Genomic DNA, 13,753 nt, shown 5'->3' on the forward strand with positions numbered 1-13,753 from the left:
TATGCTCTCAAGGTACTCAATGAGTTCTTTGAGCATCCTGATAGCCAGTGTTTTGAACTCTGCATCTGATAGATTGCTTATCTCCATTTTGTTTAGTTCTTTTTCTGGGGTTTTGTTTTGTTCTTTCATTCGGGCCATGTTTCTTTTATGTCCGCCTTTTGGCAGTCTCCTCGTGTTTGTTTCTGCGTATTAAATGGAGCTGCTTTGGCTCCCTGTCTTAGTAGTGTGGCCTGTTGTAGAAAAGTCACCTGTAAATTGTGTGGGGCCCAGCCTTAGGTAATCACCAGGGCAGGGCAACCCACTTCACTGCTTTGTGGCTCTGTGTCGGGGGTTGGCTTGGAAAGGGGACAGTGCCACTTCCCAGCCTCTGGAGTTTTGCCCAGGAGGAAGCTGTTCCTGGCACTTGACGTATTGCGGGTCACTTCGTTTTCTCCTCGTATGCCGCTGTTGCCCTTCCAGCTGTTGCCCTGGTGCTGAATCCCAGAGGAGGATGGGTCTGTACATCCTAAGACTATTGTGCACCCTTTAAGAGGAGTCTCCTTAGAATCCTGCAATTTTCTCTGCTGTCCAACTCCCACTGATTTTAACAGCCAGAAGTTATGGAGGCTTAGCTTCTTGGTGCTGCAACCCTGGGCTGGGTGGTCTGGTGTAGTGCTGGGATCTCTTGCTCCTGAGGTATCGCTCCCATTTTTTATCCACCACATGTGAATGTGGTACCCTCTCTATGCCACTCCACGTCTGCATGCCTCTTAGCGCCTCACCACCTCATTGTTACTCTCTGTGTCTCCACCTCTCCTTCCCATCTGGATGAATGTGAGGTCTTTAAATCCTTGATTGTTGGACTTCTATATAATTCCATTTTCCGATGAGTGTGGTTGATATATGTTTTGTAACCTAGTTGTAATTTTTGTTACAGTTTTGCAAGGAGGCAAAGTGTGTTACCTATTTCTCGATCTTGACAGGAAGCTGTTTCAATCATTTTTCATAGCACCAACAGTGCTGTGATTAATTTCCTTTTGCATATATCTTTTTTGAATTTTTTTCCAGTAGGTGTGAGGAAGGTTTCTAGAATCTTCATCAAAGGATGAATGAATAGATAGATAATTTTGCTGAGGAGTCCAGAAGTTCCCTCTAGTGTATATAGCTTGTACCATTTTGCATTCTCACCCACAAAGTGAGGCCTTACCTCCTTCCCCTGCAGTTTTGTGTTGTCAGACTTTTAATTTGTATTTTTCTTATTGTGAGTGGAGTTGAACATCTTTTGGCATATCCCTGAAGTCCATTAGTATTTCATTTTACATGAGCTGCCTATGTATATCTCAAGCCTTTGACTTACACTTTCAGTAAGTCAAAGTTTTTCTTCTCAATTTTTATAAGCTTTTGATATATTGGGTACATTTTGAACTCCTTCCAGTGATATAAGTTGCAAATATACATTTTTTTCAAGTGTTATTATTCTGTTGCTTGTGAATTTTGAATCTTGGGTAAGGAACTTCTCTATAAGTTATATGAGATTTTTTTTTCTGGCATTTGAATAACTTAATTTTTTATATTGAAGTTTTTGATTCATTTTGAAATTTTTCTTATATGTGGAAGCTGGAGTGAATCAGTTCTGTCCTTTAACATTTGGCCATTCAATGGGAAGTCAGCTGTCCCCCTATTGATGCTACTTTTGTCATATACTTACTTTTCACATGCAATTAGTTTATTTTTGCATGTGATTTTATTAGGCTATTTGTTCATGTGCCAATACAATGCTTAGATTCAATTATAGAGGCTTTACAAAATGTTTTAGTATTGGCTAGTCCTTTCTTCAATTGCTGTTGCTGTTTCATGGTTTTCCTAGATACTCATCTTTGTAATTAACTTTGTATCTTCAGGAAAAATTGAAGGAACTTTTACTTTATTTAAATTTATAAATTAGTTAGGGAGCATTTACTGTTTAACTCATTGAAGTGTGTACTTTACATGCATTTCACATTCTTGCAGTCTAAGGACGCTGGGACACCAATACTGAAGCTTCTCATTCTGACTTATATGCTTTTGGTGTCATGTTTTTTTGTTACATATTTTTTAAAGCTAAGCTTAGTTGTAATTACAACTTCATGCTGTCAAATTTTATAGACTATATAAAACATACATATATATTTTAAATCCTCACCCAAGGATATGTTTGTTAACTTTGAGGGGCAGGGGAAGAGAAGACAGAGAAACATCAATTGGTTGCTCGCCGTATGCTCCCTGACTGGGTATGTGTCCTGACTGGGAATGGGCCTGCCACCTTTTGGTGTCTAGAACAAAGGTCCAACCAACTGAGCCACCTGGTGAGGGCATATAACTTTATGTATTTTTGTGTCTTACACCTTCTTGCTAATTTAATTTCATGTTTCCTTATAAACAGTCTGTATTTTTCTCTGGTTGTTTTATACATTGCTCTTCGTTTTTGGTATTTTATAGTAGTAAACTAGTAATCACAGTAAGTGATTAGCTAGGTGTGGATTTATTTTTAATCTTTATTGGGATTTCTTGGGCTCCCAGGATCTGTGGATTGGTATCTTGCATCAATTTTGAAAATTCTTACCCAGGATTTGTCTTTGTCTCATTCTCCCCGCCCCCCGCCAACCTCTCTTGCTCTCTCTTTTTGTGGCAACATGATTAAAGATGTTACATTTGTACATTCCATTCTCCATGTCTCTAATTCTTGCTTATTTTTTCCATTTCTTTGTCTTTCTATATTGCACTTTATAGGTAACTGGGTTTCTTGTTTTTAGATAGCTAAACATCATAATTTAGTGGTATGTTATTATTGTAGATAAATGCATAAATCCACTTTCTTGTACTTTATTGTGAAAATTATCAATAGTTATATGCTGCAGAGACCCAAAAGAAAATAGTAATTCTGATAATAACTACCAATCATGTGTCTGTGTATTTTAAGGAAATCTGCCACCTTATTACTATTTGTAACGTATGGGAAGATATAGTCTGACTTCCAGGTATCCCAGTGACAGAATGTAGTTGTTTCATAAATAGGGACTCTAGTGGTACTCTAGTTATGTAAGCTTTCATAACGAATAGGAATATACTGATCGATGAAAGTTAAGTATGATTATATGTGTGTTTTATTTAAATTCAGAAAGCACACCATGAATAATGTATTTGTACCACTACAAATAACTTATGCTTTTATATAAATCATTTTGTTTAGGTAATTCTATTTTGAATAATTAATTTAGGTAAATGGACTATAGATTACTTATAGTTTGGATTAAGACATAATAAATTGATTAATGTATAAATTATTACAGATTAAACATTAAAAATATATTATACAAACATTTTAAACATTCAACATTAAAAACTTATATTAACATTATACAATAATACATCTTTTAGAAACATTTTGATGATTTCAGCCAGATATCTTAAAAATCGCCATAATTTATATAAATTTAAATGAAGAAAAATTAATGTCTTATATTTCAACAAAATTGACACATGCACAATGGAGAACAACAAATGTGTGAAAATACAGTGTTCCCTTAGGTTGCTGAAGGAAACTAGGATGGTAGTGTTAATAATCAAAATAGTAGTAGTACTATATTATTTTTAGCAAACATCTATAGCACTACCAGGGATTGTTCTAAGTTCTTTACAGGAGGTAGCTACTATTATTGTTTCTATTTTATAAATAATGAAACGAAGGTATAGAGATATTGAGTGACTTACCTAGGATTATATAACAAGTGAGTGCTGGAGCTGAGATTCAAACCTAATGTGGCTCTAGAAAGGGCCAGATATTTTAGGTTTGACCCATAAGGTCTCCGTTGGCACTACTCAGTTCTGTCATTGTGGTGTGAAAGCAGCCATGGTTAATATGTAAGTAGATGGATATGGTATATTCCAGTAATACCATATTTCTTGATAATGATATTTGAATTTTATGTAATTTTTACTTGTCACAAAGTATTCTCCTGAATTTTTTTTTTTAATCCTTACCCAAGGACATTTTTTTTTTCATTGCTTTTAGAAGAGAGAGGAACGGGGAGAGGGAGAATGACATCAATGTGAGCAAGAAACACAGATTGGTTGCCTTCTCGTATGTGTCCTCAAACCCGCAACCTGGGTATATGCCCTGACTGGAAATTGAACCTGTGACCTTTCAGTGTATAGGACAATGTTCCAGCCAACTGAGCCACATTGGCCAGGGCTCTCCTGATTTTTAAAAACAATTTAAATATGCCTAACTATTCTTATTTCTTGATTATACACAACAAGCTTTCCTTGGGCCAGATTTGGCATGTGGGCAGTAGTTTGCCAGCCTAGTGCTAGACTGCTGTGTATATTTTCGGGTCCTGTTATACTTTGTTCTATTTTGGACCCGTTTACCCTGTACCTTGTACAGTTTTTTTCCATGAGTTCTAGGCAACTTGATTTCTAAACATGTAGTTGATCCTTTACATTACTAGTCAGTAGGAAAAACAACAGGTATTAAAGAGGAAGTTTCTACCTCTATGTTATAATCTAGGGGTTCTTTTCCCCCTAGTGATTTCACTACTGCATAAATACTTATCGACTTACTTGAATCTTACCCTAAGACAAGAGCTAGGTAGACCATGTTGTTTTGTGTTTGTTTATTCTTTGCTTATTTTGAATGTGTCTTTTTCTCACTTTAATGTAATTATCATGGAGTTGGGCCTTGCTATTGAGGTAACTGATAGTGGGGCATGCACAGATTTCTCTTTTGGAAAAAAAACGTTGGCTCCCCTTTCATGTTCACATAATGCAGACATACAATTCTGCATATTTTGTTTCTCTACAAGGTCATGTTGGTCTGCATACTCATCTCTAAATTTAGTGTCATAGCTCATCTAATTTCTACTACTAACTCTGTGTCTCTCCCTTCTGCAGTTCAATACAGTTACAGTCATACCTTGGTACTCTTTGGCTTCAAAACTTGTCAATCCCTGTGCTTGTGACATTTTGAGGAGAAAAAAGCGTTATGCTGCTTGGCACACCTCTCTCATGGCGATGAAACAGCAGTTGACGCCTCAGTGTCAGTCTCAGAGGTTCCATTACTTACTAGTTTTGGCACTCCCCGTTAGTACAACGAGTACAGATACCCACTGTAATTGCCTGACTAGTCAGTACTATCTATTCAACATAACGATGCAGCCCTACTCCCTTCTATTTAGTGCAAATTTAACACTTCCATATTTCAACATGTTATAATATAGATAGATGCAAAGTTTAGTACTGTGATAGTATAGAAGACTCAACCATTTATTTGTCTAGAAAGAAGGAAGGCAATTTTAGGTCAAGTTCCTGTTGAAAGTGTATAAATAGGTCTTGAGGAAGCAACAGATCTAAAAACCTTAAGAGCATGAGAGTTTTAGAGAATGACAAAGTTGCAGTGTTTGGAGAGCATAGAATTTGTGGTAAAAACTGTATGTGTAAGAGCAGTTTTGGATCAGACATAGAGGTTTTTTATCATGATAAGAAATTTGAATTACCTGCTCTAGATAAATGATCTCAAATACCTAAATAGAATTGGAAGGCGATATAGGTAATAAATAAGCCAAGCAGGCACAGTGTTGAAGGGGTGAATGGAGACTGGCAAATTGGAAAGGTTTGTGCCCTGTAGCCTCTCACCTTATTTGCCATGGAGAGATGCAAGCGCCGTGTTACAGGAGTTCCTGTTTTTCAAGAGCTCAAAGAATCTAGATCTGAAACATCAGTTTTTAAATATTTGCAACTTACTAAAATATTTTAAAGTAACATTTTATCTAAACAAAACAAATGTGTGAGCTTAAGGTCTTTGTCTTAGATGGTACAATCCAAACAGCGGTTTATAAAGTCTGAAAGTAGTGAGATCATTATGTTTTAGGAAGATAACAGTGGCATAACAGTGGCTAACAGTGGGTTTTAGGTAAGTGTGGAATAGCAAAACTGGAGATAGGAAGGCCTATTAGAAATTGCAAGATGAAATAGATGTGAATTAATGCTTTATTAATAGGGATGGAGAAGATTCCAGAGGTACCTTAATGGGGCTTTTCTCATGCTTATTGATAGTAAAATAAATAATTGCAAAAGACTTATTAATGAAAAATAATTCTCCTTTTCATCCCTGACCTCTAGTTTCTGTTTCTCCCGTGTAAAGGCAACTATTTTTTATCAATTTGTTGCATAGCCCTCTAGACAGTCTGACAATATGCATTTGGTGTACACGTGCCCTCTACTCCCTCCCTCCCTTTCTACAAATGATAATGTAATGAATATATTTCTGCATCTTTGTTTAACAGTATCTTGAAATTTTTTCCTTATCTATTCATATAGATGTATCTTCTTAATTGACATTTTGACTAACATTTGCATTATATTTCATTGTATATATGTACGCTGGTGTAGACATTTAGTATGTTTCCATTTTTTTGCTGCTACAAACCATCTGTGGATACCTATCCTTGCATATACATCTTTGAACTTATGTGTATATATTTGGAGGAATAAACTGCTGTAAGTAGAGTTGCTAAGTTGTGATATGTGTGCATTTAAAATCGTGGGGACCATTACTGTATTGCCCTTAAAAGCGATAGTACCATTTATCATCCCTCCAACATCAGTCTATTTTGTCACATTAGAGCCATCAGAGAATCTATCAACATTTTAATTTTTATAAATATAAAGGAAAAATTGTATTTTATCTTCATAAAGTTTTACTTATTTGAGTAAAATAAAACATCTTTTCCAATTTGAAAAAAAATCCACCTGCATTTCTTTTCTGTGAAGTAGTCTTTTCTCCCAGTTTTCTACTGGGTTTTTGACTTTTTAAAGAATTACTTGTATAAGCTTTTTAATTAAGGAAATCAGCAAAGATTCTTTCCCAGTGTATCATTTTGCTTTTAACTGCTTTTATGGCTTTTGTCTGTTGACATTTAAAAATAGTTAAATTTATAAAAATATCAGTTCATGGGGTATATTTGCTATGCTGTATTTAGAATGGTCTTTGTAATCCTTGTATAATGCTTAGACCTTTTATATAATTTTTAAAATGATACAGCCTTATAGTTATGTTTACATTAAAATTTTCAGTCTTTTTTAATGACTTAAAGGTAAAAAGTATTCATAAAAATACAACTTCAGCTATTTCTCATTGAGTATCGTCTATGTTTCAAGAGTTTGAAGGATTTGTCATTTAGGATTGCTGAGTAATATATAATAATTTTATAGTTTTCTATGCTCATGATTAGGAAATAAGTCTTATTTCTTCCTGTACAAACTAATGAATTATTAAAGGCACATAAAAATACTTAGTAAAAATATTTTCCAAATAACTCACTTAAAAATGAGGATTTGGGGCAGTCTTTTGTAAGTGGGATAATGACATTAAGGTAAGCCTAGAGTTTGAGGATCCATGTGTCATTAACTTGATAAATAATTGGTGATATTGCTATAATATAAATGTTGGCAGAGGGTTTCATGGTATCTAATATATTTTTATGTCAATTTGTCCATCACTTAAAACCCTCTGAAAAAAATAAATTTTGAATTTTTTCCAGGGTCCATTATACTAGGATTGTGTGCCCATTTTATATCATCTTCACATGTGTAGCCAAATTTTGGCCACCTGGTATCCTGTTGCAGTGTTTTGTCTTTTTCTTTTTTTTTTTTTTGGCACTGTGGATCTAGTAGGCATGAATAATGTAATTACGCATTCTGTAGTTCTAGAACTTAAGTGCATTTCTTTGTATTTTCCTTGAAGACATTTCTATTACATTTTTACTTCTATTAAATTTTTCATATGTAACATGAATCCTAAATGATCAATATGTTTCAAAACCAACTATTTTAAAACTAGATACCTGATAATACATAACTGTTATCTCTTTAGATACTTTTAAATTGGGGCAAAAAAGTCAAAGAAGCAATGAAAGTTACCATTCACTTATTCTTCCTAGGAGTTTCTTTGAGTTGCTGCTGTTCTTTGGAAGAGATGAGTTTTACGAAGAACCCTTAAAGGATATTCTTGGATCATTTCAGGTAAAACAATTTAGTACTGCACATTTTGTCTATATTTAGCAGACCTTTATGCTTCCCGTAAAAAATAGTTTATTGGTTATTTATTGTTTGTAATTTTTATATTTAACTGATATGGCAAAGCTTAGGATCCTGTTATACTGGTGGGGAAAGAATGTTTCTTAAAATGAACCTTTAGCTGTATTTCTAAGCAGTTTATGAATAGGATTCCAATTCTACATTTGTTATACCAGAGCCTACTGTCACCACCCTTATAGATTCCTAAGCACATCCTGGACATATGCTCATTTTTTTATTGCTACAGGCTTTGGCTTCAAAGTCCCATGTACAGCTTGGCCCTTACCTAGACTGGACTCAGGCTGTCTGTTCCATGAGCTTCCCCCCTTGGCTTTACCCTGATTTTTGTTATATATTTTCTCAATAGCCTCAGTAAGATAGAAGGCAGATATTTTTTGCGCATTCTATGAAAGAAGAGAATAAAAAATATCCAAGACCTCTCTTGTAGATGGCAAGCACATTGATTTTTTTTTTTTTTTTTTACCATTTATATATGAAGAAATACCTAGTAGTACTTGGGCTCACTGATGTGTCCTTACCTTAGCATTATCTCATCAGCACTTCTCTGGGGTGGAATAAAGGAAGATGTGCTTTGAGCTCCCCCTAGGGGCAAAGTGTTTACACAATGCATCTTACATTTATTCCTATGGTGTTAAAAAGAAAGGCTGATGGTCAGATTATTTCTGTCCACCTTTAGGAAGAGTCATGCAGTGCTCTCTTTCACCTAGAATTTTTATTTCATGTTCATTGAAAGCAAACTTTTATAATGAATAAATTTTTTTAATGATCAGTCACTCTAGTGCATACACAAAATAGAAAAATTATAAGCAAACTTAATTGTGTCAAGTATATCTAAAACTTCTTCACATTCAGAATCTGAGTCTAGATTTGCTTTTCCACTCAGCTATCAATGCCTGATTTTTAATACCATTTTGCCTTCAGTGACATCAAAAGTGTTGGTCAAATAGCATTTTCTAAAATAATAAAAACTATAAAAGCCATTGGTATTTGGCTTTTTTAAAAGCTTAAGCTGGCTTTATGGTTCTGTGTAGCCAACTTTTGACCTGCCTCAGAGAAGTTGTTAACTTAGATCAGTTGCTCTACACCCATCCCACATGTTTGGTTCCTAAGAATTAAAAAAGTGCTCTGCTAGTCTTAGATTTTATTCTGAGTCACTGTATACCCTTTTGCAAGTGTCTGTGCTCTTTGAATGTCCATTCAAGCAGAATTACAACTACATCATGACTATTATCAGGCTGACATGGATTCTAAAATATCAGTGAATATATAAAATATTCTGATTTTAGAGTGGTACAAATATTTAAAAATGCATGTTACAATCAGTGAAATTAAGAATGCTATATTGAACATTTTACCTTCTTCATTCCTACATTCAGCAAAAGAGGTAAAAATACCTGTCGTCATGGAGCTTAATTAAGCCTATATTCAAGTACTTAAAACTTACTAATTTTCCATTCATTTTTTCCTTTGAAACTTGTGCTCTTGGCAATCCATTCCTTAACTTTTACTCAGCAAATATTTATTGTGTTCTCACTATGTACTAGGTACTGAGCTCTGGGACAAACAGTAGTAAACAAAAACAGAAAAACCTTGCTATTGCGGAGTTTGATTTTAATGTGGAAACAGAAAGACAGTAAACCAAAATTAAAAATTAAGAGTATTTTAGAGTGAGACAGATGACTTGGAGAAAAATGAAGGAGGCCGGGGAGGTAGGGAGTGCTAGCATAGTAGTGTTGGGGAGGAAATTTCAGCTTTAAATGAGTCATCAGGGAGAGTCCCTCATGGAGATGGTGGCTGAACTTTGACAGTGGGAACCAATGAAGTGTCTGTAAAGTAGATGAGAGACAGTATCTGACTTCTGTTGTAAAGGGGTGAAATCTTAACACTTTGAAGGAATATATTCTTTATTTATTTTTTTGGTGAGCAGTGTTTCCATTCAGTTATCAATATAATCATTTCCTCAAGGGAGAGTTTATGGTTTTTGTACCCTTTCTATATCCTGCTCAAATTCTAAAGCCTGCTGCTTCTTTTTAGGGGGGGGCAGGGTGTGTGTGTGTATGTGTGTTTGTGCTTTTAAAAAAAATTTATTTGCCATTTCTGCCATTTTGTTGCTGTGGCTTTTTCCTACTCTGCATTTTCTCAAGCCTTTGACTCCACCCCATAGGAGAGACTTCACCTTTTGTTCCCATTTAGCTTTACCTGGAGAATTCTCCGGGTAAAATCCTCCATTTTCTAAACTGAGCTCTTGGCTGCCTGTGCTTCTCAGACCTGTGCCCTTAACAGCCCCAGGAAGGTTTAACATGTAGTCCATCATGTACATCACCCTAAAATTTTGTATTTACTAAGTTTTGTGAATTCTCCAGGTTTTTGACTGACCTTTAGTAATCCAATAGCAACCCCAATGTCATCTTTTGAAAACTTTTAAATTTTTATATTGCTAGTATAAACTGTTTCCCCAAGTGGTTTCTTTCTGTCCATCTTTCATACATATTCATACCAGCTTAAGATTGTGCTCTTTCTCCTCTACCATGTATCTGGGGAATGTTGTTAAAATGCAGATTATGGCTCAATATTTCTGGGGTGGGGCCTGAAAATCTGCATTTCTAATAAGCTCTGAGGTGATGCCTGTAGTGCTGGTCCCTGGACCAGACTGAGTCAGCAATGGACTAATATTCTTTGCTGAATTTGAGTTAATTATTCCTTTTGTGTCCACCCTCCACACCTGTATTCCAACTGTGAGTTTGCCCCCCTGTCATCTTCGGCAATTTCTGTTTTCTTCATTTGTAAAATGGGGACATTATAATACTTGCAGCATAGGGTCATCAGCCTGGCATCATTCTTAGCAAAAGATCTGGCTTAAGGCTTAAGGCTTAAGGTAGGCCTTATAACCTGTCTGGTGCAGGGTATGGGCTCTCTGATGTCATACTATCTGGGCTTATCTGTCTTCACAATAATATCAAAACCTAGCCCTTAATTAAGCTTATTTTGTTTTTCTATGAATTTCTGATCTCTTAAAACCTAAGCTGTTCAAATAGAAATTTTTAAGTCTTATACACTGACTATAATTTTTCCTATGGCTTTTCAAGAGAAAACTTTATTCTTAAAGCCAAATGTTCCATTTACTGGCTTTTAAAAGTCTGCTTTCTTACCCCTTAGTTTCCAACAATTTTTCTTTACTTCAACACAGGAAGTTCACACATTTATTTTTTTAATCCTCACCTGAAGATGTTTATTGATTTTAGAGAGAGAGGAAAGGAGAGAGGGAGGGAGGGAGAGAGAGAAACATCAGTGTATGAGAAATATTGATCGGTTTTCTCCAATACGTGCCCCAGACAGGGATTGAACTCTTAACCTTTTGGTATACATGACAGTGTTTCAACCAACTGAGCCACCTGGCCAGGGTAACACATTTCTTATATGCTGCACCTACCTCATTATTATTTTTAATTAGTTTATTGGTGAGTCTAGGTCTCCAAACCTCATTAATTAAATTTTCTAGATTTCCAATGGAATGGCAAAAAATAATATAAAATAAGGGGGAAAAAAATCCTTATGAATGCTAGAAACTAAGACAAAGACCTCTATCAGGAACTTGGGCAAACCTGCCCTGACTGGTGTTGGCTCAACTGGGCGTTGGCCTGCAAAGCAAAAGGTCGCTGGTTCAATTTCTGGTCAGAGTACTTGCCAGCGTTGCAGGTTTGGTCCCCCGGTGGGATGGTTGGGATGTATACAAGTGGCAACCAATTGATGTCAAACCACTTGCGCAAACAATATTTGATTAACTGAATGAAAGTAAATAGGGAGATTTGAAAGAAAGAGAAAGAGGAGTGAGACATTCAGTGTTATCTAGTAATGCTCTCTGCCTACTACCACCAGCTTGTAATAACTGGGGCTGGAGGAAATAGTAGATGGGGGGGGGGCATTTGGTGTGTGCCTTCTTTTTTTTTTAAGTTCTCATTTTATTAATGCTTTCATAAAAAATTGGCACAGTCACCGCAGATAAAGTCACTAAAGAATCTTTACTCCTTTTTTCATCCAACCTCCAGCTCATTTGTGTCAGCACCAACACTGGCCTTTGCAGCCCCCTTAACTTTCTTTATTCTCTTTTATGGTCCTTTCATTCTTTTCTTGAGGTTGTTGTCTTATCATACAGGCCATGTCTTGCAAGTATATGTTTGGGTTCATTTTTCTTTGAAATCATAAATTATGCCAAAGCCAGTGGTCTTGCCACCACCGAAGTGAGTTCTGAATCCAAATACAAAGATGACGTCTGGTGTGGTCTTATATAATTTAGCTAATTTTTTTTTCCCTGAACTCTGTCTTATGTACTGTTTCTTTCCCAGGGTGGAGAATGTCAGCGGCCATTTGTTTCCACTAAAGTAGTCTGTTGGTCATGAACTACCTGATCCCTGGATAGATACTGTGTTGTTCATGATGGTGGCTGATCTTCAAGTAGCCAGGGAGGAAGAGAGTTCTTGGTGCTTGTTGAAAGTGTACTGAGTGTGCAACAGAGCCCATGAAACAGGAATCCTGATATGACTGTTACACCTGCATTAAAAATGGGATATATGGCTCTGCATGAGAGTGTTCCTTCTATTGAGCAAATGAAGGTATAACCCAGACCAAAGGTAGTGTGTCCCAATACCCTGAGGTATAAGAAAGTCTTACAAAGGAGTGGTTGTCTTCGTTGTAGATTCCTCCTTACTGCTTCATAGGCCATTGATCTAAAAAATTAAAACTTCTTCCTTCTCTCTTGGTTTGAGCTTGGAGGATTGGTTGGAGACTTTCCATTAGTAAAACAGCTCTCTGTTCTAGATGTTCTAGATAAAGATGAATAAAGAGAATAACACCATTTGCCATCAATTACATGGTAAGATAAGACAGTTAAAAAAGAATCAGTTATGGTCTTCTGTAATTTACTTCAGGGTATCTTCCATTGAAACTGGAAGTGAAATTGTAAAGAAGGGACAACCTCAGAGAATATATGGAGGTAAAATATTGTATAGAGATGAAACTACTGAATTTAAAGTGTAGTAAAGGCAATCAATAGCAGATTAGTTCCAGGAAAAACCAAATCAATGAAGGATGTGGTCTCTAAAAATTAATTTTCAATTCAAAGTTATGTGCAGCCATTTCTTGTAGTAGTTTTCAAGTTTTAGGGTAAAGGAAACTTCTACCAATGCAGAACTCATGTAGAACAATTAAGATTTCAACAAAGGAAAAAATATATTCAGGCTGACAATGACTTTTATAACAAATGGCAGCATAACTAGATACTGTCTAAGGAGTTTTTCAAGAGAAGAAAAGTAACTTTAATACAGCTGCCAAGCCCTACAGTTTATGAGAGAGGACAACAGAAATAATAGTTTAAATACTTGGAAAACAAACCAACTGCATGTCTTTCAGGAAAACAAAGAAATATGACAGCTGATTTAGAAATGATCAAAACAAAGAATTTGCTAATAGAGTTGTTATAGAATAACAGAAATAGGATTGACCTGAGGACACAAGTTAAAATTAGATTATTGTTAATATGACTATTATAACAATTCTATTAATGTCAAAAATATTTGGAAAATATAAGTTTTAAATAAAAGCAGTAATTTGGAACTAAAATCTCAGATTATGGTTTTGATTG

At 35.5% G+C, this 13,753-nt stretch overlaps 1 protein-coding gene and 1 long non-coding RNA gene across 2 annotated transcripts in view; one reads left to right on the plus strand and one right to left on the minus strand.

The window, feature by feature from the left end:
- Positions 1 to 13,753, plus strand: part of ZNF654 (zinc finger protein 654) — an 83,191-nt gene that overhangs the window by 41,664 nt on the left and 27,774 nt on the right. Inside the window, exon 3 of the mRNA XM_054585239.1 lies at positions 7,959 to 8,040. Coding sequence (XP_054441214.1) covers positions 7,959 to 8,040 — 82 coding nt within the window. The remainder of the gene's footprint in view (positions 1 to 7,958; positions 8,041 to 13,753) is intronic.
- Positions 12,074 to 13,753, minus strand: part of LOC129079954 (uncharacterized) — a 36,072-nt gene continuing 34,392 nt past the window's right edge. Inside the window, exon 3 of the long non-coding RNA XR_008530117.1 lies at positions 12,074 to 12,935. This is a non-coding gene — a long non-coding RNA (uncharacterized LOC129079954). The remainder of the gene's footprint in view (positions 12,936 to 13,753) is intronic.

The sequence above is a fragment of the Pteronotus mesoamericanus genome, unplaced genomic scaffold, assembly GCF_021234165.1.
Source record: "Pteronotus mesoamericanus isolate MK-2021 breed Mesoamerican mustached bat unplaced genomic scaffold, CSHL_Meso_final contig_82, whole genome shotgun sequence".
Taxonomy (NCBI): domain Eukaryota; kingdom Metazoa; phylum Chordata; class Mammalia; order Chiroptera; family Mormoopidae; genus Pteronotus; species Pteronotus mesoamericanus.